Genomic DNA, 26,968 nt, shown 5'->3' with positions numbered 1-26,968 from the left:
TTAAGAGAGGCCTATATGAAGAGATAGCCATAAGGTCACAACTCAGTCTGGCCAATGATATGATTAAGGTTTCTCTCACATTAGGACGGGTGCAAGACATCTGGCCTCAAAAGTAGCAGTGTACAGTGAAAGCATTTTCGGAATTATCTGCCGGGCAGGTTATAAAATTAGATATAGAATCCATTCCCACCACAGCTGCTCTGGGGTCACCCCGTGCTAAAGTTAGATTGTTCAATAACAGCTCTATTGCATTGTCGCATGGAAGATGTCCAATTTCAGAGAGATAATAACGCCCATGCGATGCCAAAAGTAAATGAGGTGTTTTGTAGAAAGAAACGAGATTCTTTATTCCAGTAGACCCACGACTGCAGCAGCTACCGTCCACCGCAGAAAACTGCCACAGCCTCCCACGCTCAAACTTGGAATGCAGCTGATGCGGTCAACGTTCCAAACAAGAGGTTTTGGAAATAAACAAAGAGCAACAATATTTTCTATAACAAAAGTACAGTGGCAATTAAGAATAAATAACAGTAATTCATATATTACATGTGTTGCATTTGGCCTTTTTTGCAGGGTCATCCCCAGTCTTTTTTGCCTCCTTCCTCCTAATTTTTCTGACCACTTTTGTTGGCTTTAGGACTCTGGGTACTTTACCACTGCTAAAACAGTGCTAACGTGCATATACTCTCTGTGTAAATTGTACTGTTGATTGGTTTATCCACGACTGGCATATTTTATTTACTGGTAAGTCCCTAGTAAAGTGCACTAGATGTGCCCAGGGCCTGTAAATCAAATGCTACTAGTGGGTCTGCAGCACTGATTGTGCCACCCACATTAGTAGCCTTGTAAACATGGCTCAGACCTGCCAAGTTGTTTTTTAAATTGTCTGTTTGAAAATGCTACTTTTAGAAAGTAGGCATTTTTTTGCTTAAACCATTCTATGACTCTGCCTGTTTGTGGATTGCCTGTCTGGGTCAGTTTGACAGTTGGGCTGTTTTGCACCTCTCTAGACAGTGACACAAAAGGGGATGGGGTGTAGCCTGCATATCCCGATGAGCCATCTGAGCTAGAGGGGAGGGAGGAGTGGCCATTCACACCTGAAAGGACTGTGCCTGCCCTCACACAATGCAGTCTCTGACCCCCTGGTGTGCGTCTGGGGCCTGGCCTGGACAGGGAAAGATCTTGCAAACACTTGAGACTTTGCTTTGAGGTTTGCTAACTTAAAAGGCAGAACAGGGTATAAGAAGCAGACACAAACCCCAGACTTTTATCTTTCTGGAATTAAGAGGAACCTCTGCCCAGGAGAAGAGCTGGAGGATGAGTACTGTCCCTTTGCTGGAATGGCCTACCGTTGCGGCTTCTGCCTGAAAAGAGTACAAAGGATGAACTTTGCTGTGTGTCCTGCTTGAGAAAGTTCTCCAACGGCTTGGAGTAGAGCTTGCCTCCTGTTGGAAGTCTCAGGGACACCAAAGACTTCAGTTTCCCCGACCTGCAGCACTGGGAACTATGTGTGTTCTGCTGCTCAAGAGGAGAAACCACTGTGACACCGCCAACGCCGACCTGCACCGTGACCTGCCAACGGTGCACGGAGTCGCATTACCCCGCTTCGCACCACGACCCTGGCCTCACTGACACCATAATCGGACGACTTCACTGAGCCACTGCTCGCACCGCAACCTGTGGGCCCCCGCACTCCGGCACTGCCTGCTCACACCGCAGCCTGGGCATCCCCGACACCACCGCTCCTGCTGACACCGGCGCCGCTGCCTACACCATGGCCTGTGGACACTGCTCATGAGGTACAAGAAGCACCGTCCTGTCCCACACCACAGTCCCGGTCCACTGACGCCAGCATCATCGACCCCAGTGTCGTCACTAGGCATCCTGCCTGCACTGTGGCCTGTGGACACTGCTTGTGAGGGTCACGAAGCACCGTCCCGTCCCGCTGGCTTGAGCCTACCAACAACAGCGCTTCAGCAACAACAACGCCACTGCCTGCACCGTGACCTGGTGGCACCGCCCGCTTCACTTCGCACCCTGATCTCACAGACGCCGCTAAACGCTGTCACCAAGCCACTGCCTGCGCTGTGACCTGTGGGCACCGCACGTCACATCATCGCGTTTCGCACCGCAGCCCCAAGAACACCCACGCCAGCGCTCCTGACTTAATCAGCCCGGAGTGTGATCCTCACGCGTATGACTTCAAGGGCCTGACAACTCCCGCACTGACTCCAGAACCGACACCGCAACACCAGCGATGCCGCTCTCTGGAGCTCACCGTGAGGATCACGATGCCCTGCAATTCCAAATGTACTGTTTTGCAGGTCTTCCTGACACCGTAGCTCACTCGAAACACCGCAGGAGGCCTGAACTGTTGATTTTGTTGAGCATGACGCAGTTATAGTCAACGTGGAGCTATTGACTTCATGGTACTTTATTTTTTAGTAAATCTTGCAAAATTCATATCTTTAACACTGTATGTTGTATTTTTATCATTTTGGTCTTGTTTTGCACAGAAAAATATTGGCTATTTTTCTAAAACTGGTGTGGTGTTCTTTTGTAGTGTTTTCACTTATTACTGTGTGTTATGTGCAAATGCTTTACACATTGCTTCTGAGATAAGCCTGACTGTTCGTGCCAAGCTACCAAGGGGGTGAGAGCAGGGGTTATCTCAGGGGGTATCTCCCTTATCCTGACTAGAGTGAGGGTCCTTACTTGGACAGAGTTCAAATCGACTGCTAACTAGAGACCCCATTTTTAACAACATGCATCTTTAGGACAGCTGCCTATATTGTATATTTCAATTAGTATTCATAACAAGTGGGATTCATTTGCCTCTGGGAGTATGGTGTGGTTTTCTTGGCCCAGGCTCATTGCACTTGTGGGGTTGGGAGTACATTACTCTATAATAAGTAATGCAATAATCAACTCACCTTATCCCCTTCTCAATGCATGCTCACATATATGCGGAGTAATCCAGACATCTTATCCTTCCAATCAGCATGCAAGGTTTTCTTTAGAACTTATGAGCTTCTCACAGACATCATTATCATTTACAGTTGCTCTTTCTACTCTTGTTTGCCGGCACCCAATGTTGCTCGAACACTGCAGCCCATAATCCCAGTTTAAGAGATCAAGGAAGAGGTGGTTGACAGTTTTCTTTGATATATCTATGACCTTGTTTAACGTGTGCCTAAAGACTGGGCCTTCGAGCATACTGTTCTGCAGGTGCCACGCTCTGCCCTAGTTGAATCTTATTACTACAGGGTTATGATCTGAAATAGTCTTATCTGCATACTCACAGTTAGATACTGAAGTTTGCAATGAACTAGAGCAAAATACGTGATCTGATTTGACATTTCTGCCTCATCAATTCTTATCTGCCAGCGTTGACAACTGCACCTGATCACCCGTCAAGCCCTTTATCAGGCTTGCCATCTCTATTCTCACTCATACGGCAGCTCCTGTTCCTTTGGTCCACCGCCAGCAGTCATCCTTGGAGATGCAGGCAGAGTTTGGTTGACTCCCATTGCAACTCCCTCTTACTCACTATTACGGCTTGTGCCATCTACTGCTTTCGACCTCCATGACTTGTTATGGGCAGCTGCAACAATGACCTCTCTCCTTACCTGTCTCATTTGTCTCACAATGGGTCAAATACCATTCGGTCTTACTCTTTAGCCCTTCACACAAGCCTACCAGTGCAGTCCATCACTGTACCATCTGCATGCACAGAAAACACAGGGCACCTGTATATATGCAGTGATTCCATTTCTTTAAACTCGTGCAAATGACTATGATGGACTTTACCTTTGAGTGGATGTTTTTGTTTCATGAAAATCAAAGCAAATTGTTAACGCTGTGCTGCTGAGATTTTAATTATATCCACCAAAGAACAATTCTTATCTTAGATCTCATATGAAGCACATGCCAGCAGTATATTTACATAATGTTTGTTTTGGTGCCCAATACATTTTTATTAGACCCAAAAGCAATCATGAACACATCTACAAAGAATTCAATGACCTTTAATTATAATAAGAATATCCAAACAACTCAAAATGAATAACAGAGATACAGAACCATTTACAACAAAAATAATGTTCAGGTGGTATAAAGTCCTAAAAAGAAAACATGGTCAGGTCTACTCATAGCAATTCTTGGGAAGAAAAGCTTCTTGCGTGTATTGGCAGCGCTCCTTCATAGGCATCTTTATCATGTTTATAATGACCCACCAGGGTTTATCTGTGTGTACAGAGATTGTAAAATAGTTCCAAATATAATATTCATACAATGGATTTAACTAATCAAAAGCAAAGAAACACCTAGCTGCTACCGAAGCTGCACAGGAAATTAGGTGAAAGATGTAAGGCCAACACCACTGCTCAGTCCCTCAGTTCCATTTAAAGCCATGTGCCACTATTATTCTGCTAAATAGAAGGTTTAGTGAGACGTTTAAGTATGTTAAAAAAAAGGTGCACATGATGGAAATGTATAAACAGGATAAAGAAAAATAATTATTTCTGACTGGTGTTTGATAATACAGAATGATAGGACAGAGATGAGATAAGACGATAGAGATGCTTTCGACGGGAGAGAAACTGCCTGAGCTAACTATGAAGAATGAGGCTGTGCCACCTTCCATGAAACTCTGCCTTAAAAACACAGTAGAAGCAGTAGGATCTTGAGATACTATGGACCATGCGCCAGGTAGACTCCCCACATATCTGTGTGATTCTTGAAGCCATTGTGGCAGCAATGTCTTTGGTAGAATGAGGTACAGGCTTCGCTGAAAGAGGAGTAATAGCATTCCAACAGCTAATTACTGTATGTAAATGTAACTTATTTGGTCACAGCTCGCTTATACGGTTTCCTTCCTCCTTCACATTTTCTCTATTACCACACCACATCCTTATGTCCTTACCTACCGCACCTTGCCAATCCTTATGTAGTTAATGCTAACATTCCCAAATGAAACTAAAGTCTTGGTGTTAAAAGTTAGGATGTGCATAAAGCTAACACATTTGAAATACAGTGGATATGAACCAATGGTGTTGAAATACTGGTCACGAATGAGGTGTTAATGAGGTGCATGCCGCCATGTAAAGCGCATGATGAGGTGACATATTCCTTTGGAAACAAATCACTAATCCTTGAGTTGTATACAGCAAAAATAATGGTGGACTTAAATATTTAGCTGTCTGTGTAATACAGGAGTGTTTACTCAACATCCAGTGTATGAGAAGACTGCTGAGCTGGCACTGCAGCGATATAAAACATTATGGAAAATGTACTACCTAATTTGAATAGGAAACATATCTCATGAAGAAATACAGTGCAAAGACCCACTACCCCTACACCACTAGAGGTTCTGCAACACAGAAAGCCTAAGTTTTTTAATTATGTATGGGTTCAAAAGGAGTGTACATTCACTTTGTGAACAAAACACTAAGCCCAATTAAGGAGCTTCCCCACTCACTAGACGCATTAGATGGAGACCCGTTGAGCAGCCTTTGATAAGAGATAAAAAGTGAGAAGGGTTTCTTCAAACAGCAATAATAGGAGAATATTTCACAGAAGGTAATACAAAAGACCATGCTTTGCTGGATGAAGGAGATTTGGCAGCACTAATGATTTGTGACATCGTATTTACTCATGTAGGACACTGATGCTAAAACCATTTTACTGGAAAGCGTAGAACCTTCTCCTGATGAGGACCTTCAGACTGCCAAGCTCAACTGTCAGATTGGGGAGTGTTGTGCACTGCAGTGACTGCAAAACAACTTTTATTGTGTAGATAAACCCACAATATACCCTAATCTTTGACATCTTGAGCTTCTGCATTACACTTGGCATTACTAGAATGACAGGAATATGTTTTTGAGGCTAAAGGAATCCAAGATGCTGACTAATGCACACTAAACGCCTCTGATATTAAGAAACAGGCACAGCTTGTTATTGAGGGGAAGAGCAAGCTTTTGGCTACTCTTTTTTTCTAGCACCAGCAGTAGATCCAGAAGAGGAATTCAAAAGGCATTGGGCTTTCAGAGGGCTAGCTGCTTACTTTGGATTGTGGGATCCTATCCTCTCTTTCCTTCAATTTTAAATAACACTCTCTTGCACTGTATTCACTTGCTGAGGTTCTGGGTCTCCAAGAGGTGGAAAAGACAATTGTCTGTCTTAAAGCTGGTGGGGAAGGGACAGAGGTGCAAGGTCAATTAAAGAAACAAAACAAGGTTTTTCTAAGGAATCTAAAACTAGTTATGAAAAGCTGCAAGCACCGCCCGCCCCCTCCACTGGTAGAAAAGGAACACTCCATAGAAAAAATGTATTATAAAGCACCTGAGTGGTTAAGTGGAATGTCAGGAATGCAAGGCTGAGCCAGTGCAGGGCAGCTAACTGCTTTCTAGTCATAACACCAAGTTTCTTAATACAACCTCTGCAGAAGTGTTTCCATTAAAAAGAAAAATAATGATTTGCGTTTGATTTTTTAAATGCTTTAGTGATTACATTTGAAAGTGTCAATTACACATAGGGGTTGGGGTAAAATCCTGGTGGTTATTAAATGATTGATGGTAAAGATCCCCTGATGGAGAATTTTAATTTTCTCTCAAATTCATCACTCAAGTGTTTATCTGACATGGGACACACACACAAAGATATACATCACTAAAACAAGCACGCTCAAATATTGCAGTTACAAGGCAACCTGAAGTTTACAAAGGTCAACACGTGGCTTGGCAGGTTGAGCATCAGTCTTTAAATTAGGATTCCAGTTGGCTCATTTGTATTTAATCAATTCTGTGTATCATAATCCAACCCAACTGATGCATGGGAATACTACAATTTCCTGCTATGGGTGTAAAGGTATACAAATCTATCTAAAAATAGGTTGCCAAAAGGTGAAACCTGAATTTAAAGTATAAATAAGTACTTCCGACTTCAGACTTATTTTAAATATTCAGAAGTACTGTTTTACTTATCAGTTAGTGATAAACAAAATGGGTACCAGAAGTATGCCAAAAAAAACTCAGTTACTAAAATAAAACTTTTTCCATTTATTCTTCGGGCAACATTATACATCAAAATCAGCAGGAGACAGCAAAAATATATCTCAAACTTAAAAAGAATTATAAAAACTACCAATTGATACCCTTGATTTCTTTAGATTTGTGAAGAGGTAACTTGGTATTAATAGCATTATTTCAACAAGTAGAAAGACGCGGGTGATCCATGTACAATCAAATGAACCAGTCACACTACAACTTACAAATCTGACAATCATTGTGAGAAATCGCGATACAAATTCAGCAGTATGCTGTATTATTTAATCTACAGGAGAAATGTGCGACCAGTTCTATAAACATTATTAAACTCTGTCTAAAAACATGAGGTAAATCAAGAACAACCAGTTGACTAATACACTGTTCAACAGAGTCCATTATGTGCCATTAAGTGTTGGAACAGTCTGTGTATTTACTGGAATCTGAAGCAGGTATAAATTACTCACAGAACTAACAAACATTACAGAACATATTTCATGTCGAACAGTGAAGTTGTAACATGGTTGACACAATGCTTGGCTTAAAGCAAGCTCTAGCACCACGTGGTTAATAATGCTTGGACTGAAGCAAGCAGTAGCACCTCAAACTGCCTGAGAATCGATGCTGCTGTGTAAATACTGCAACTATACCTGAAAGAAAAAGGAGTCCTGAAGAGCTGCCATTTCCCATAATTGTTCCACCATAAAAAATTGCATAGGTCACGTACTCCTATATATAAAAATATATATGTAAAGAATATATTAAAAAGACACAAACTGATGCTATTAACAAGCACAATAGCTTCCTTTTACACTTCATGCACAAAAGCCTTTGTGTTGCTTACACTTCTCTTTATGCATTTATGTACATTGCACTTTTGGGGGAAAAAATCTGTAGACAACTAATCATTTGGCTGTGGATATTTAAAAAGCAAAATGCATTTTAAAGACCCTACTACTGACCAACCTTCATTCTTCAGAAAATCAATGCTCCAAAATTGTGAGTAGTCTGAGTGAAAACAAATCTTTTGTAAGACGATTGTGTCATTATGATACAGTTAGTGATTTAACAGAGCAACCTTTGAAAACAGTACGGATTTTGTTTTTTAAAGGACAGCAATACACTGCACAGTGTTTTCATAGGTGAAGACTGTGAACTGTAAAAAAAGATGGACAACGAAAGAGGACTTATCGCTCAAAGCTGCTGTCAGGAAGCAGTGGCTCCCTCCCATTCCACCAGGTACTGCACTTTCCCATCAACAGTAAGCCGGCGAGCAAGGACACGGTATTTTTCACCACAAGCAATTCTGCCTGCTGCACCAAAATAATTAGTAATGGAATGCTTCAGATGATGAAGGTGTGCTTCCTGGTCCAGGTTCACAAGAGCATTTGCATCAAATTCATCAATTTGAGAATCTTGCTTCCCATTCCTCTCTCTCGTATTTTCTGCATTCTGAAATCCATTTTGTGAATGACGTCCTCTTCTCCTCCTCAAATGCGGCATGGTTGATGACCAAGTTCTTCCAGTGCGTGTTCTTCTTAGATCCAGCGAATTACTGCACAAAAGAACATACATTTTATAAATGTAGATAAAAATTAATGACTCTATTCAAGCTCAGAAAATACTGGACATGTATAATTAGATTTCTTTTACATACACAAGGAACAAGTTACTTACCTTCGGTAATGCATTATCAGGTAGAGGCTCTATCTAGCTGCAGATTCTTTATCTTTGAATTCCCTGGATCAGCTTCGAATCCGCAATCTTTTTGCTGAGCAATACCCTGTGCGCGCCGTCGGGTGGCGTCATTTGGTTTCACGTGCGCCGTCCAGCTCTGCGTGGCCTCGTTAGCGTTGTTGGAGTCGTCTATGATGTCACGGTTGTCTATATAGATGGCACCTCAGCGTGTGTAAGTCAGTTCTTTTATCCACAAAACGTCCACGCCAGAAACGCAGAGTCATGGAGAGAACCAACATTTGTCTGTGCATTAGTAAGGCCCTGAGAAGGGATATACCCTAACCCTACTAGTCATATCCGCAGAGCGGGGAGGCATAGGTGGGTGTAAGGAATCTGCAGCTAGAGTCTCTATCAGATAATGTGTTACCGAAGGTAAGTAACTTGTTGTTCATCTGATAGAGACTTCTAGCTGCAGATTCCTTACCTTTGAATCGATAACCAAGCCATAACCTCCTGGCGGTGGACTGCGGATACCAATCCTTACACTAGAAAATCCTGCGGGTCTAAATGGGCAAAGTACCCGTCCCTTTGTAAGAGCGCCCAAGTTGCCGCCTGACAGATCTCCAGGACTGGTACGCCTCGAGCTAGCGCAGTGGTAGCAGCTGTGTCTCTGGTAGAATGAGTCCGCAAGCCCTCAGGAGGCTGCTTCCTGGCCAATGCGTAGCATATCTGAATGCAGAGAACGACTGTAGGAAGCTGGCCCTGTATATAATTTCTCAAAGTGAGAGATGGTGTGCACAGAGTCCAAGAGTTTCCCTTAGAGGTTGATAGTGGCAAAATTAGATAATACCAATGTTCTATTTTGTGGTAGTGTGGTCAAGCAGTAGGCATATCAGAGGGTAGTGTTAAGCATTTGTTGTACACACACAAGCAATAAATGAGGGAACACACACTCAAAGACTTAACTCCAGGCCAATAGGTTTTTATATAGAAAAATATTATTTTCTTAATTTATTTTAGAACCACAAGATTCAAATTTTAGTTAAATACATAAATTGTAAAGTACTTCACACAGGTAAGTATAGAACTTTGATTTAAAACAGTAGTACACACAGTTTTGGTTAAAATTGCAATAAGCTATTTTAAAAGTGAACACATTGCAAAAATCAACAGTTCCTGGGGGAGGTAAGTATAGGTTAGATTCTCAGGTAAGTAAAACACTTACAAGTTTGGTCTCCTGGGCATAGGCAGCACACCGTTGGGGGTTCAAGGCAACCACAAAGCCACCCCACCAGCAACACAGGGCCGGGTAGGAGCAAAGGTCAAAGGAGGGCCCAAAACACAGAGGCGCCTATGGAGAATAGGGATGCTCCGGTTCCAGTCTGCTAGCAGGACATGTGTCCTCGGGGAGCAGACCAGGGTTTTTTTGTAGAGCACAGGGGGTGGGGTGGGGTTAACACGCACACACACAAAACATACCCTCAGAGGCAGAGGGGCAGCCGGATGCAGTGTGCGAAGTAGGCTAGGATGAGAGCTGCCTGCTGGTCACTCCTTGCACTGGTAGGTGGTTCCTCTCAGTCCCGGGGGCTGCGGGTGCAGTTCTTGGTCCAGGCATTGAGTTCCTTTGTTACCAGACAGTCGCGGTCAGGGGGAGCCTCTGGATCCTCTCCGCAGGCGTCGCTGTGGGGGTGCAGGGAGGTCAACTCAGGGTGTCTACGTCATTGGAGTTGCCTGGGAGTCCTCTCTGTGGTGTTGGTTGTACTGAACTTGAGCAGGGGGCGTTGGGTGCAGAGTGGGAAGGCTCACGCTTCTGGCAGGAAGTTGGAGTCTCTTTAAAGTTGGTTTCTTTGTTGTTGTTTCTGGACAGAGCAGCTGTCCTCTGGAGGTTCTTGGTCCTTTAGGTGCAGGTCAGTCCTCTGAGTCCTCAGAGGTCGTTGGTCCCGCTGGATGCGTCACTGTGCAGGTTCTTTGAGTTTGGAGACAGGCCGGTATGGCTGGGGCCAAGTCAGTTGTCTCCGACGTCTCTGCGGGGCTTTCAGGTCAGCAGTCCTTTCTTCAGGTTGCAGGAATCTGATTTCCTGGTTCAGGGTTGCCCCTAAATACTCAATTTAGGGGTGTGTTTAGGTCTTGGAAACAGTAGCCAACTGTCCTGGAGGGTGGCTAACACCCCCTTTGTGCCTCCTCCCTGAGAGGAGGGGGCACATCCCCATTCCTATTGGGGGAATCCTCCAAAACTAAGATGGAGGATTTCTTATGGCAGGGGTCACCTCAGGACACCTTAGGGGCTGTCCTGACTGGTGGGTGACTCCTCCTTGCTTTTCTCATTATCTCCTCCAGAACTGCCATCAAAAGTGGGGGCTTTGTCCCGAGGAGCGGGCATCTCCACTAGCTGGGATGCCCTGGGGTGCTGCAACAACAGGCATGAGCCTTTGAGGCTCACCGCCAGGTGTTACAGTTCCTGCAGGGGGAGGTGAGAAGCACCTCCACCCAGTGCAGGCTTTGTTCCTGGCCACAGAGTGACAAAGGCACTCACCCAATGTGGCCAGAAACCTGTCTGGTTGTGGCAGGCTGGCAGGAACTGGTCAGCCTAACACTGGTGTTTGGACTGGTATACAGGGGGCATCTCTAAGATGCCATCTGTGTGCATTTTCCAATAAATCCCACACTGGCATCAGTGTGGATTTATAGTTCTGAGAAGTTGGATCTTCCCAGATTTCAGTGTAGCCATTATGGAACTGTGCAGTTAGTTTTTGACAAACTCCCAGAACATATACTCTTTATGGCTACCCTGCACTTACAATGTCTAAGATTTGGCTTAGACACTGTAGGGACATGGTGCTCATGCAACTATGCCCTCACCTGTGGTATAGTGCACCCTGCCTTAGGGATGTAAGGCCGGCTAGAGGGGTGACTTACCTTTGTCACAGGCAGTGAGAGGTGGGCATGGCACTCTGAGGGGAGTGCCATGTTGACTTAGTCATTTTCTCCCCACCAGCACACACAAGCTGTGAGGCAGTGTGCATGTGCTCGGTGAGGGGTTCCCAGGGTGGCATAATACATGCTGCAGCCCTTAGAGACCTTCCCTGGCCACTGGGCCCTTGGTACCAGGGGTACCAGTTACAAGGGACTTATCTGTGTGCCACAGCTGTGCCGATTGTGGGAACAAAGGTACAATTTAGGGAAAGAACACTGCTGCTGGGGCCTGGTTTGCAGGATCCGAGCCCACTTTCAATCATAACTAGCATCAACAAAAGGCAAAAAGTTAGGGGGTAACCATGCCATCAGAGACATTTCCCTACAAGGGGGTGTGGGGGCAAACCTATGTATAAGCCCTTTGAGGAATCTATTTACAATAGGAGATTTGAACAAGGAGGGCTGGTCAGGCAGCTGAAGAAATGCCTATAAGGCAGAAAGATAGCCCTTTAGAGTCCCTAAGGTAGAAACCTGCTGGGCTAGAGACAGAATGAAAAGAAGAATGTCAGAAAGAGAAGCAGAAAGAAGGTCAATAAACCTTTCTGTACAATAATATACAAAGCGTTTCCAACAGCAGGCATATACCGTATTAGTGGAGGGACGCCTGGCTGCCAAAATAACCTCACAGACTTCGCGAGGAAGGTCAAAAGCCATCAACTGCTGACGCTCAAACTCCACGCATGGAGGTGCAGAGTTGATAGTTCGGATGGAGAACCCTCCCCTGCTGCTGCGACAGAAGAGCCTCTCGAAGGGGCAGCCTGATCGGATGTGTGATGTTCATTTTGAGTAGCTTGGGATACCAGACTCTCCGTGCCCAATCCGGCACCACTAAGATGATTTGGGCCCGGTTGTTCTTGATCTTCTTGAGAACTCTGAGAAGTGGCATGGGCGGAAATGCATAAAGGAGGCCTGAATTCCACTCCAGACGAAGTGTCACAGAGTGTACGCTGCCTTGGAAACTTCAACGTGCTATACTGCTGACATTGTGCGTTCTCTGCTGGGACGAACAGATCTAACTAAGGCTCTCCCCACTGCTGAAAGAGTCCTTGTGCCACAGGATAGAGATACCATTCGTGATCCGCTAGGCAGCTTGGTTCAAGTGGCACATCGAGCACGGGACCCACATCTAGGCACACACTTGCCACAGGAGGGGGGGGGGGGGGGGGGGGCGTAGAGGGTTACATGAAACACACAATAGGTGATGGAAGGAATGCTTGCAATTTGTCTAACCACTGGTGATTGATTGGGGTAGCATCCTAACTCGTCATTATTTTGCTCATCATGCCACCTCAGTTTGGACCCAACCATAAGCAAATCAGCTATGACTCTGCTCCTCTTGGGAACAATCCAGCCCAAACTGCCAGGTGCTGGGGTCGAAGTTTGGATCAGCTTCAATGTGAGCCTGAGAACTGTGACCAGGTATGGCCTTGTGACTTGAAGCAGGACCTTTGTTTCGAACGCTATGTCTTCCTAAATTTGGTGATATAAAGATTTGCCTTCCGGTCCCTGGTTGCATTAGGTCCGTGAGGGTGCACTTATAGCACAACATCGAATTGTGACCGGAGTCCAAGCACCACAGACACATGTTGTATGGGTCTGTGATTTACATCCGTTTCATGAAGTTGCGGCACAGCTTGACTTTTTTTTTTGGGGGGTGGGGGGGGGGGGGGGGGGGGGATTACACACAAGCACACTGTCACTAATAAATTTTGGAGCGGTCAGATAACTGACCACGTTGGGAGCAGATATTGAGAATTGCATAGAATGGTACGGAACTAATGTAAGCACACAAGGCTGCTCCATCACCTCCAGGGTGTTTGGAAGGCACTGCGGAGCCATGCAGCACCACCTACTGGCACATGGGGAGCACTGCTGAAAATAAATCATAAGATTGCGCTTAATCTGTGGTAAAATTCAATCAATCAGATTTAAATTTGTATATTTTTTAACGCACAGTCAAATGAAATGTCATAAACCCTATGATACAAGTTGCAACTGAAGAACAAGAGTCCAATTTAAGACAAAGGGCCAGATGCACAAAGGTTTTTTTTAAGTTGTGACCATAGAGAAAGCTTATTTAAATGAACAAAAGGAAAAATGTGACTCTGTAACTTGTTACTGAATAGCAATTTGCATTAGGGATTCGACATTTGGAAGGGGATTGTTTAAGGCGCCCCTAACAAAAACCTATTCCCAGTACAATGTATTATTGTTTTACGACTGAATTTGGGTCGCAAAACAGTAATACTTTACCACCAATTGAAAAGTGGTGGTAACATATGCGCAAATGGGAAGAGGGTCCTCATGGGACCCCTACTCATTTGAGAATGTTAAAAAAAACTTTTTAAGAGCATTTACTAAATGAATTTAAAATGTTCATTTATTTTCTTTCTTTTGAAACACATCCAGTCTTCCTTTAAGGAAACTGGCTGTATTTTAAAGAAAAATACATTGCTTCATTTAAAAGCAATTATAGACATGGTGGACTGCTGGCCCTAGCAGGCCGCCATCTCTGTATTGACTATAATTCCTAGTATGTGGCAAACAGCTTCCTACCTCATTAACATTTATGAAATATATGTAAACAACTGTCTAACTGTAGCAATGGCAAAACCTGCACCTCCTACTGGTGTCAAATCTAGAATATTAGTATGATGATTTACAAGCCCATTAGGAATTGCTAATTTAGAATTAAAAGTTTCATACCTTAGGAACAACAATTAGGAAATACCGATTTCTAATATTTGTACAACTGGACCGAAGCCCAATCGTTTGGTCTACAGAGGCTTGACTGTAACATATGTCAGAGTTTGGTTTTCTGACAGACATGACAACAGTTAGTAATGGGGAGAGGTATGGAGGCAGCAAGCTATGAACAACACTCCCTACAATATAAAAATTCAACAACCAAAAATTCCCACTAAGCAGGCAACTTATGATATCATAACTGCAATAAGAAAGCTATGATTTTGCACTGCACTAGACCAGACTGTCACACTGTTGCTGCATTTTTACCTCATTAATCAAAACTAACATTAAAAGTTACTGTAATGTACTGATGTAGTACCTTGGAATGCTGCATGAGGTAGTCTCCTTTGTACTGGCAGCAGGAGTAGATTCCACATCTGAGGCACTCGATGACTCTATAGTGTTTTCACCCACCCTAAAACAAAGAAACAAGATGTGACCAAGCACTGACAAGCTAGTAGGGTTTAGAAAGAATGTACTTGCAAAGAGTTTGCAATATTTTCTTTAGCATGAGTGACTTTGCAGTCCCATTAAACACTGGCTGCAGCTGTCATTCCATTAAAACACAAGGCGTAACAAGACTGAAACGAGTCTGCGGTTACTTGTGTTCCCATTCAGAGGGGACACGGTCTGGCAATTGAGCTAGACTGTTCCTACTGATGGAACAACGCTGATTTGCACTTTGTTGCCTCGTATACAAGGTAGCTCAATAAGCAACACATTTAATGGGTTGCAGTGCAGCTCACAGTAATTAAGTGTCAGTATTTGAAGCATTCAAACTCACAATTTTCTCTCTTCTTTCACCACACCGAAAGAGAGCAAATAGCAAATAAGCATTTATACGAGGGTATTAGGCCAGTGCCAATATTCAAGGGAGACAAAATCATTTTGGCTGAAAGCTCTACTGCAGAAGACACAGGGAGAAAAATAACCAGCATAAGACTTAAGGAAGGGGTGGGGACATAGTGCTGCCACGGTGTATATCAGACATCTGGGAAAAAAAACAATGGAAGAAATATGGTAGAGGTATTTGTGCAGGCATGAGCACATCACACATTACAGCTGGATGTCCTAGCACAAGAGGCCATATCTAAAACAGCCATTTCACTTACACTGCCATTATATTACTACTGTAAGTTAATGGTACTGGGAAGACTACACATATACAACATAAGTGGTCAGGCTCAATATAATTACTCGTATGAGTCTCAAGATTGCTATTTGTTTCTAAAGAGATTTCCGACGTCTGCTGCATGCCACATGACATTTGAATTAATGGAGATTTAATAGTGCACACAGTCTACACAGGTGATTTTCGGGTGTGTATGTCTGCATCTGCGCTGAAATGCATTTCACATTTATCTCACTGAAGACCTACATGAAGTCAGAAGTTCTCTATTCTGTTAATCGATGCAGTCACTGTTATTTAGGTGATGACCACTGCCTCTGTTAGTACATTAAAATAGCAGGCAGAACTCTCTTGAACTTAACCTTGTTCTTTTTTTTCAACAAAGATATTTGTATATTTAATATATATTATCATGCCAGACTGAATTAAAATAAAATTGAGATATCACAGTATAACTACTTAGACCATGACATTTTAACACAAAATTGTCATGTGGTGATAAAACGGAGATACACAAATTACTTTACATCACTGTCTCTCATTTTAATTGATTGTCAAATCTGAGATCACCTTTAAGAAATCCAGTGCAGGGCATTTGTTATATAAAAACCTCACTTATATATGCTTTACACAATATACATGCACCAATTACATATGTTTTCCCAGTCCTTATTTTGATTACACAAGGGTGGTGAGATTGTCTCAATGCCAGACCTAAAAAAGAAGGGAAGCTCTGGTTTTGTTTGTTTTTCCTCCACAAATCATTTGCTGTGTAACCGAGTGTAGTAAATGTTATTAATAGTTCCCATATTTCTGTGCGGTTGAGGTGTCTGCCTTGGAGCTTAACGATTTGGCCAGACAAGCAGGAAAAATGCCCTTAGTGGTTCAGTCACATCCAAAGCTTTAGAGCCTTCTGGCACATGATCCAGAACCCCACTCTGCCCTTATTTAGTATCACATTGCAGTAGTGTTGTCCATGAGTAACTGCACACGTTCCCCCTTGATGGTTGTGACAAACACCTTCAGTACCAAACAAATTTATTGCAAATTCCAGCAAGCTGATGTAAAGATAGGTTTCCACTGGAGATCAGAGTCCTCGTCTCCACCTTTCCACTGTTAGCTTTGGGTGGGTAGGGAAAAGGTTCTTCTGCCGGTCTTTTGCAGTCTCCTTCAACACCTCAATGAACTCAGATGGGCTCTCTTGGTACTGCGCTCACTGAGACTTCTGATTCCACAGCAGAGCTCACATGTCCACAAACAGCATGCAAGAGGCCAAGAAGCCTCAGAGACACTCTCACCAAGCCCCAAGTCAAGGGTTGAAACATGTGGCTCATAGCCCCAATGTCCTTGAATTGCCGAGGCAGAGGAAAGGCTCTGAAAAGCAATGTGTCCAAGAAGACTCCAAAAAGGGGAGCCTTTGTGAAGAGGTCACATTGATAGAAAACCCTAGCAATATCAAAAGGTCATCTGTCTTGGGGAAATGGCTTATGACTACATTCGTCGAGGTATGGGAAGACAGGTATTCCCAAACTCTGCTGATGGGCTGCAACCATTGCCATCATCTTCCTGAACTCCTGTGGTGCACTGGTAGTTCAAAGGGAAGCACGGTGAACTGAAAGTGTTATTAGACTACTTGAAATCGCAGGTAGTGTTTGCACGACTGCTGGAGAGGGATATGGAAATAAGCATGTGTAGGAAGTTGGGTTCTGTACTGCAGTACCCCCCACTTTTTGCCTGTTTTTTGATGCAACTTTGACTGAAGTGCACTGGGTTCCTGCTATCCAGGTCCTCAGTACCAGTGTTACTTCCCCAAAACAAGACACCTGGTCACTTGATCCCCAAGTGGCCAGGCCCTTTAGCACCTTTGTAAGTCCCCAATAAATGGTAGCCCTTGTACCTAGGGCATGGGTACTGGAGAGGGGCCCTAAGTGCTGCAGCACTTGTGCCACTCTAAAGGACCCAGAACCAAACTCATGCAGACTGCCATTGTAGGCTACATGACAAGGTGCTCCCTAAAAGTGAAAATACGAGATAACACACAGCCTATGTGCCATGTACCCTAAACACTGCATGTAATATTTGTAAGTCACTACTTCAGCAGGCCTTACAGCCCTAAGGCAGGGTGCATTATATTACATGTGTGGACATATCTGCAAAAGCAGATGTGCCCGTACTATGTCTTCGTCGATTCTTAGACATATTAAGTGTGTAGGGAAGCAATTTTAGGTTCATGTGCTTGGCACTGGTCAGTACAAGCTTCCCAGTTCATGATGGCTTCACTGAAAATAGGGATGTTTGGTATCAAACATCTTGTTTTAATAAACCCTCACTGATTCCAGTGATGGATGTATTAATACAAGGTGCCCCCTGAAAACCTATCAACTGCTGGTGAGCTCACTGACTAGTTCTAACGAGTCTTCCACCAACAGACGATAATCTGACTCCCAGGGGTGAAAGCCTTTGCTCTCTGGGGGTCAGAAACAAAGCCTGCTCTGGGAGAGGTGTTTACACACCCATCCCAACAGGATGCAATCTGCATTCCAAGACAGGAAGGTTCAAATAAACCAACTGCCTTTGGTATGCAGAAAAAGCCTTCCTCAGAGGGGGACTCCAACCCCCCTCTCCCAGAGTCCATCTGGTCCCTAGACAGGCAGGAAAATTAGCTATGCAGGAGTTGTATTGCATTTCCAGGCTGGACACACCCATAGGGTAACCAGCCTCAAATGAACCCCGCCTCAGGAATTCTGCCATCTTGTGTGTGGTGGAATAAGAAATTCTGGGACAGGGGGATGGCCCACTTTCCAAAGGAAGTGGTCATCTAGGGGGTGTAGTGAACTCAGGGGTAAGTAGCCCATTGGCTACTACCATTCACTCCCCTTAATACCCCCTAAATGGAGTATCTAGGGGATCCCCCAGGACCTCAGATCTTTGCTGGAAACAGAAGAAGGCGAGGACAAGAAGCCTTCTGATTCCAAGAACTGAGGGGCACGACTGACTTGGTGCCAACCCTGTTAGCCTGCCTGCTACACCCGACCCTCAAGGAGCACCTGACTCGTCCTGCTGCTGGAGCCTCCAAGAAACAGAGAGAGAAGCCAGTGCTTAGCAAATCACTAAAAACTTCCTGGGAGCAGAGGAGCTGTTTTCCTGCATCTGCAGGCAACCCAAGAAAGAACTGCAAGGACTGGATCCACTGAAACCAGATGCCAGATATCACCACTGCACCGGAACCGCATAGCCCGACCCGAAGTGGGTCAGCTGTGTCAATGTTTTCTCCTCGCCCTCCAATGACGAAGCCCACTTTGACTTCGCCCACTGTGGACTTCACAATGGCATCTGCAGCCTGTTTCTGCAGCCCTCTGCAACCACAAGTGAGCAGGTGACAGAAACCAGACACCTCAGGACACTTTTTCACCTGTCCACCACAAACAGAGAAGAGGACCAAGGGTGTCCCCACATCTTCCAGCCTCGTGAGACCTGAGCCCACTTGTTGGCTTGGTCACACTGAAGCTCCAGTCCATGCCTGCAGACTGTTTCTGCAACCGCAAGGAACTCCAGCACTGGACCCAACGCCAGAAGACACCACTTCACCTGAGCCCTACAGCCCAAGGAGAAGTGGACCAATGGTGTCCATACATGTATGAGGACCTCAAGGGTCGAGCCTCCCTGTGGGTTCCCACGGACTGATCTTCCAGTCCCAGCTTGCAGCAACTTCCCGACCAGACCGTTTCCCATTGAAGTGGATGGGACACCATAACACACCTCTTCACCTGGACATCCATGAGCCTCCCTAGGTGACCTGTTGGTGTGGTCTTGGACTCTACCCTATTCTCACCTTAAGTCCTGGAGAACACTCCCTTAAGTTTCTGTGAAGTGTCTAAATGCAGTACATGTTTTCCCCATAGGATAACAGTACCACACCCAGAGATTGCACTGTCAACTACAACTCCAAAAATATTCACCTGATTCCTGTGATCTCGGTATCAAAGTTTATATAAAAGTATGTGTTATTTTTATAAATTGGTGTCAAATTTCTTTGAGTGTTTGCCTCACTTACTGTAGGAGTGTGTCTTACATGCTTAGCACTACCCTCTGATATGCCTAAATGCTGGACCACAGAAAGCATTTGGGATGTCATTTGTGCCTCTGTGATACCTTTGGGGTTGGCCTGAACTCTTTGCACAGTGTACCTCATTTTGGTCACTATATAAACAGCCAGCTTCCTAAGCATCCTTAAGGCCCAATGGCACAATGCAGATTCCTGGGTTTGGGAGACAGAACTAGGGTCTATTTGAACATTTTGCAGTTGTCATTCCGGAGGTTTATAGAGAGCCGATCAAGAAAAGGATGGATACCTCCATTTTTTCCAGCATGAGCAAGTAACAGGAGTAGCAACCATTCCTGATCTCTAATGTCAGCAAGTTGTCTGTGGCTCCTTCGGTCAAGAGAGTCTGAACATTTCCACAGAGTACGGACAAGTGGTTCTCTGGAAGGTACTGCGGTGTGGATAGCATAGCCGGAGTGGCCATGCTCCACAATACGGAGCACCCACTGGTTAGAAGTGATTCTCCCCACCGGGGGAGTTAGAAGGTAATGCAGTATCCCACCGGGCGATTGTGTGCTACGGAGACTAAATTAAAGTCATTTTGCACCAGCCCAGGGAGAGGGGACATGGGTTTGGGTCTGGATAGAACATTGCCCCTGGGGGCCTGGATAGGTTTGATCCTTGCTACTGTGAGGCTTGCTGTTTCTGAGGCAATTATGCTGTTTCTGCTGAAATTCCCTGCCAAAGCCTTGGAATGGGTGAGTTTGATTAAGGAACTACTGAACATGTGGAGCCAGGCTTAGAGAGTGTGCAGTGGCTTTGCCCTCTTTAAATCTAACTATAGCCAAATCCGCCTTTGCTTTAAACAGCTTAGAGCCATCGACGGACATGTCGGAGAGTGAATGTTGGACACCTGAAGAGAAGGCTCTGGAGCAAATCCATGCAGGTTGCTGAAACACCATGCTGTTTCTAACTGACCTACAGCTAGTATGTTATATTCAGGCCTCAGCAAAGAGAGTATATCACAGAATCATGGCCATTCAAAATCAGGTGTTGTAACATTGGTCGTATTTCATCCAGGGCAGCTGGCAACATATTTACCACTCTGTCCCACAGCACATGTACCTGCCTAGGAGGCAATTAGTATAGACAGACTCAAGGACTAGGCTGGAGGAGGATAGCATTCTGTTGGGGAAAGTCGGGGGCGCTTTAGAGTTAAGGCGTGTAGGAAATCTTTACACTACTAAGCTTTCTGAATTTGGTAGAACATCCAGTTCCCAGGGGCAGGTCCATGCCGCCTTACCATGTGTCTATTTATGGGGAAGAGGAGGCAAAATCCTGGCTTTGCCCACGTGCTATACAAGGATTCTTGGTCGCAGCAAGGTACCTCAATACATTTGTTTTTATATTTGATGTGGGCAGTGTGAGGTCTAAAACTTCTGCCACTCTTCTATCACAATGGCAAAGAAGGAAAGATAAGGAAAGACCAATGTCTGAAGAGGTGTCCAGGCTACTGGCATCCTGTGGGTACACAACTATGTTCTCCTCATCATAAGGATCATAAGGATCATCCACATCAACAGTGCTGGCAACGACATGCGGTTGGGAGGGTTCTGATTCTGAATGGGAGCACAGACTTTTTTTTTTTGGTCAAGGGGTTGTGGGAGTTGTTGATAATATTGGCTTCGGTTTAAACAGATGTGGTGCTGCATGTTGCATCAGTGCAGGAGCCAGGGACACCAGGCTTGGAGGTGGGGCTGGACTCAAAGCAAAGTCAAATCATGTAGACGGGGATGGATCTGCTGGCAGTAACCATACTAGAAGCCATCTGAGATCCTTAAGGCCCGAAGGCGCTCCAGAGAAATCCGGAAGTGTACCAAATATTCTATATTGGGGCATTCTAAACTTGTGGCGTTGTTTAAGTGTCACCAACAGACCAGGGACGGCGGAGCACATTGGGATCAAATTACAGAATGGGTTCCGAAAAAAGGGGAGTCAACTCCATGGCCTCCAAGTACTAGGAGGGTCAAGCAACTCCGAAGGGTGAGAGTGGCTGGAAGAAGGGGACCTGTGTTTGGAATCTATGTGCTTCTTGGGAAAACTAGATATACTTAACTGGCCTGTGCTTTATGACAGTAATGTCTCCTGTAAGGAGAGGAACATTCACATACCTGAACAAGAAACAAGTTACTTACCTGTAGGGGTAGTCTCACATAAGGTTCATTATCCCGACTGCATCTTCAACCTCGACTGGGACTTCTTTGACTTCCCCCAAAGATCCACAACGACAAGTTTGACTTTGCGGTAACAGATGGACCTCTTGTTCAACTTTGTGCAGCATAAGCGCACTGCTGAACTGGGCCTGGAGCGGAGCCCCCCAGAGATCACGGATATCTATCACAGACATTTGTTGGTTGCAGTCCTTGAAAGTTTTAAACTCTGTTTTTGGAGGGGACATCCCTTGCACACTGAAAAATGTAGGAAAATACCAAACTGTAAGTCTGACAGGATTCAGAAGGAGCTCTGCATATGCATTGGAAGGAACAGAAAGAAAGGAAATTATGTCAGTGCACTGAGGTGGTGCAGATATAGTGGCCAGATGTCACACCTGGGATGGATCAGAAGTGGAATTGAACAATGCCACTTACTGAAGCATGCAAGGAGCACTATCAATATTCTCTAGATCCAGTCTGGAGGAATTCACAAGGTGAGAAATCTGTTTTTATCATATTGCTCCTGCGTGTATCAGAAATGCATGCTCCCTTGATCTCAGAGTCACTAAAAAAGGGGAAAAAGTTACTGTAGGGAACTTCTCTCTATGGATGCACAAGCCTTGGTATTCTTCCTGGATCGCTTGAGAATGACTTATAAAAGTTAGGTGTTATATTTTTGTAGGTTGCAGCTAGAGCTAACTATGAGGAGAGCCTGAAACATTTGAAGAAAGAGTTTTGTAAATAATCTTTGAGGAAGAGTGTTTAGCAGACAAGTATTAGGAAAAGTTCTGCTTGATGGACTCTGGTTCAGTTTTTTTGCACTTTAGATTCATTTTAGTAAGATGCAACTCAACAGTGACTTTTCCATGATGAAGCTGAATTCGTGGAGGAGACTGGTTGTGAACTTAAAACTATTATTCCAAACTTTTCTTCTGTGCCCCTTAAGCTCTGATTGACATTAATAGTAACTAGTTGTGAAACCATAAAGATAATTTCTTGAATCCCCATGGAGTGAGAATACCCTTGTGCACGATTTATGTATAATGTTTCTTCATAAGCATATCAGCCTATCTGCCACACAGAAGGTGCAGAGAAAGGAAAATAACAGACTGTGCAATTATCTGACCTCCAGAGTGAGACTTATGACCAACAGGACATTAAAAGATCCATAGTAGCACATCTCTTAATTTACCCGGGCTATTACAGATTTCCTTACAATCATACATTGTTATATCATATTGATATTAATACACTTAAAGATTAGAAGCAAGATTTTGTTTACCCTCCATTATGTGGGGAATCTGGAGTAAAATCCTCTTGCGAAGCAACTGGGTCTTCATTCTGAAGAAAGAATGCACAACAACATTTAATACAAAAAGGATGATTTAGAAAGGTTTTCAATATTTTTTCATCAGTTATTAAACATCTAATTACCTCCAAACATACTAAAGATGGCAGCTCAGATGAAATTTGAAGGATCTTTCTTATATGTGGTCCGGGTGGACGACCTACGGGCTTTCTTTTCAACATCTTCACTTCACCATTACTGTGGTCTCTGGAAAGGAAAATCAGAAATACTTAATTGGCCTGTACTTGATGGCAGAAATGTTTCCTGTTAGGAGACAAAAATTCATACCTGAAAAAGAAACAAGTTACTTACCTTTAAAAGTACTTTGCAGCCTGAAGAACTTTCTGGATTCACATGATTTACATTATTCCGTCATCTAGTGTTTGGGTCTGGAAGGTTCGTTCTCTCTCTTTTTTTTTGGTACGGGTATCTCATGTCTACTACCACTTGGTGCCATGTTCATCCTCAAATGATTTGAGACACACTTCTTAGAAGTATCTGCCCGTGGTCACAATCTTCAGATTCTTTTTTTCCCCATGGCAACTTGTTAGTATTGTTTGACTTTCCAGGGGTCACTTTCAATTACCTTCATTTATGTTCCACATGATTTTGTTTTCCCAGGAGGTGGGAGGGCCGCAAGCTGAAAAACGAATGCTACAGGTACATTTAGATTTGAACAGAGTATTTCCAGGATTTACATGCTGTGCACAGATTTTGAAAGGGCACACCCTTCCTTCAAGAGGCAGGGTTGAAATAAGTGGCTTTTTGCAAAAAGAAGTACTTGCTGTCCCACTAGCACTTCTCTGGTAGTTGGAATATCCACACAGTAGCACCTGGTGGATGCATGAACATGTGGCTGCCTTGCAAATGTCATTACCCAACTCACTGGTAATTAATGCTACGGTTGCTCCCATCTTCTGCGAGTGTGTGCTAGGTTTCTCTCCTAATGGTAATTCTGCTATCTTGGAGCATGTCTGACTTATCTGTACTATCAATCATGTGATAGTTCCCTTGGTTACTGGTGAATCTTTGCCAGCTGCAGCACAGGAAACAAAGAAAGGGTTTTGCTATCTGTGCCGGTTTGTTTCTTGCAAGTACTACATTACTGCCCTTCAAACATCTAGCTTGTTAAAGGCTCCTTCTGTTTGCGATTTTGGTTTTTGGCAAAATGATAGTAGCTTGGTAAACATGGAAGTGTGGGATTACTTTTAGAAGACATTTTGGATTTGCCGTCATAACTAGTCTATGAAGGAAGCTGGCTCTTTATATACTATACCAAAATTAAGTATAGTGTGCAAAGAGTCCAGTGGTTCCATTAATAGCAGACAGGAGCTAGCCCTAACAATCCCAATATGCTCTCTTTGGGGGTAGTGTGATCGGGCAGCCTTAGGCTTATCAGAGACGAGTGCTGCACATTCACTATAGGTAAATGAGATACACGACTCAAGAAAAAGATCCACACCAGTTTACAAAGATAAAAAGTATCTTAATACATATTTAGGCACCAGAATCAATAGGATTAGGTTAGTACATTTTGGGTATGTTGAGGGTTAAAAGTCGACACACAGTGCATTCTTCAGAGCCGGCAATGTTATCCTATGGAGAAAAACAAATACTGCATGCAGGTATAGTACAGCGACTTACAGGACAAATCTCCAGGACTTAAGTTAAGAACGAGGTGAAGTCCAGGGCAGCACCAACAGGTCACCTTGGGTGGCACTGGGGCGGCCAGGTGCAGAGGTGCTCCTCAGCGGCGGGTGCTTAATGTTAGTCTATGGGGATCGGTCCGGTTAAAAGGAGGGTGCAGGCTTGGACTGGGAAGCCAGTCGGGCTGACCCAACAAGTGGCCTCAGCTCTCATGAGGCTCGAGGATGTGGGGACACCGTAGGTCCTCTCTTCTCCACAAGCCATGCGCGACGGGTCTAGAGGCGTTGGGTTTTCAATACTGGGAGCACTCTGGGTCAAGGGGGCCTGCAAACAGAGGCTGCAGGCGGCATTGGTGAGTTCACAGTGGGCAAGTCGAAGGTGGACTTTGTCTCTGGAGGGCCGGGGACCACGCTGGCACCCCTGGCACACTTTAACTCAGGCTAGGCGGCAAGGTTGCAGTGGTGCTTTCCGTTGTCGGGTTCTGAGGGTCTGGAGACCCCTCAGGTCTTTTGAGGTGCCTGAATAATACAAGGAAGCAGCTCCGCTATTCCATGGAAGAGTTTCTGGGTTTTTGTTGAATGCAGACAGTCCTCCACCCAGGCTTTAGAAGGCACGACAGCTTGCAGAACAAGACGATTAGGTGCAATTTGGCGGGAGCAGCAGACAGGCCAGCAGGATTGGTGCCAAGTCAGTTGCTTCCTCCTCAGTTTGGGGCGGCCAGGTGCTGAGGTGCTCCTCAGCTCGAGTGTCGTTCGTAGGTCAGCAAGAACCCGCTCCCCTAAATACTGAACTTAGGGGAGTGTAGGGTAGTACCCAATGGGATACTTACCACTGGGATCACTACGTCCCCTATATGGCCACTTCCTCTGAGAAGTGGGCATAGGCCTGCCCCAGAGTTCCTAGTTCTTCCATCAACAAGATGGCAGACTCTCAAAAGATGTGTCCACATCAGGCAGCTCACCTTAGGGGTGGGACTAACCTGAGCGGTGTGCACGCCTCTCTTACTACTAATCTTCCCACCTGTCCAGGTGCCAAATGGGCCCTAGGACAGGAAGGGAGCGAAAGGGGGGGTGGAGTGGGAGGTGGTCTGGAACAGCACTCTCTGCTTTGAGGGAAGCTAGATCTGCATACCAAGGGCGATGGAAGTCTTTGAGATTTTTAAAACTTAAGTCCACTTTCCTCATAGCCTTTATGAGTTAATCACATACTTAGTGAGTAAATTACAAGCTCTCACCAAGTAAGAGCCTTAATTAGAAATACACAAGGATACACTGGAGGAAAGTGCCACTTTTTGACATGGTCACCCCCACTTATTTACCTGGTAACTGATGCAGTTTCGACAAAGTGCACTGTGCTCCTGCTATCCATATCCCAAGTGCCAGATCCCTTTCCCTAAAACTGTGCAATTGTTCCCCAATTGGCAATACCTCTGACACCCCTTTAAGTCCCTAGTAGATAGTACCCGTGGTATTTAGGACATGGGTATGAAAGAGGGTCCCCAAAGGCTGCAGCACGTATTGTGCCACCCTCAGGGGACCCCCCCCCCCTCACCTGGGCCGTGCAGACTGTCATTGCAGGCTACGTGACAAAGTGCTCCCAAAAGTGAAAACACGCAATGCAATATTTGTAAGTCACCCCTACAGCAGGACTTACAGCCCTAAGGCAGAGTGCATTATATTACATATGTGGGCATATCTGCAAAAGCAGATATGCACCTACAATGTCTTTGTCGATTCTTAGACATAATAAGTGTGCAGGGAAGCCATTTTAAATACATGTGCTGGACAATGGTCAAAACTAGTTCCCCAGCTACATGATGGCTTTACTGAAACTAGGGAAGTATGGTATTACATATCTTGTATTAATAAACCCTCACTGATTCCAGTGATAGATTTAGTAATATTTTAGATCTTAGATGTGCCCCCTGAAAATCTACCAACTGCTGGTGGGCTCACCAACTATTTCTAGCCAACCTGCCACCAACAGATGAGATTTTGACCCCCAGGGATGTGAGCCTATGCTTTCTGGAGGTCAGAAACAAAGCCTGATCTGGCAGGGGTGCTACACACCCCTCGCAACAGGATGACCTGTAAAAATGCATTCCAAGGCAGGAGGCGTCAAAAAAGACCACTGCCTTTGGTATGCAGA

The 26,968-nt window shown here is 44.6% G+C and overlaps 1 protein-coding gene across 7 annotated transcripts in view; it reads right to left on the bottom strand.

Moving 5' to 3' along the window:
* Window positions 1-3,862: 3,862 nt before the first annotated feature.
* Window positions 3,863-26,968, bottom strand: part of MTF2 (metal response element binding transcription factor 2) — a 411,648-nt gene continuing 388,542 nt past the window's right edge. For all 7 annotated transcript variants that reach the window (XM_069232368.1, XM_069232366.1, XM_069232367.1 and 4 more), the window contains 4 exons: window positions 23,260-23,380; window positions 23,108-23,166; window positions 14,761-14,856; window positions 3,863-8,598 (listed from right to left, as the gene is read on the bottom strand). In XM_069232368.1, coding sequence (XP_069088469.1) covers window positions 8,250-8,598; window positions 14,761-14,856; window positions 23,108-23,166; window positions 23,260-23,380 — 625 coding nt within the window. In that variant the 3' untranslated portion in view covers window positions 3,863-8,249. The remainder of the gene's footprint in view (window positions 8,599-14,760; window positions 14,857-23,107; window positions 23,167-23,259; window positions 23,381-26,968) is intronic.

This window comes from Pleurodeles waltl, chromosome 4_2 (assembly GCF_031143425.1).
Source record: "Pleurodeles waltl isolate 20211129_DDA chromosome 4_2, aPleWal1.hap1.20221129, whole genome shotgun sequence".
NCBI classification, from domain to species: Eukaryota; Metazoa; Chordata; class Amphibia; order Caudata; family Salamandridae; genus Pleurodeles; species Pleurodeles waltl.
This window is presented reverse-complemented; position numbering and strand designations above follow the sequence as displayed.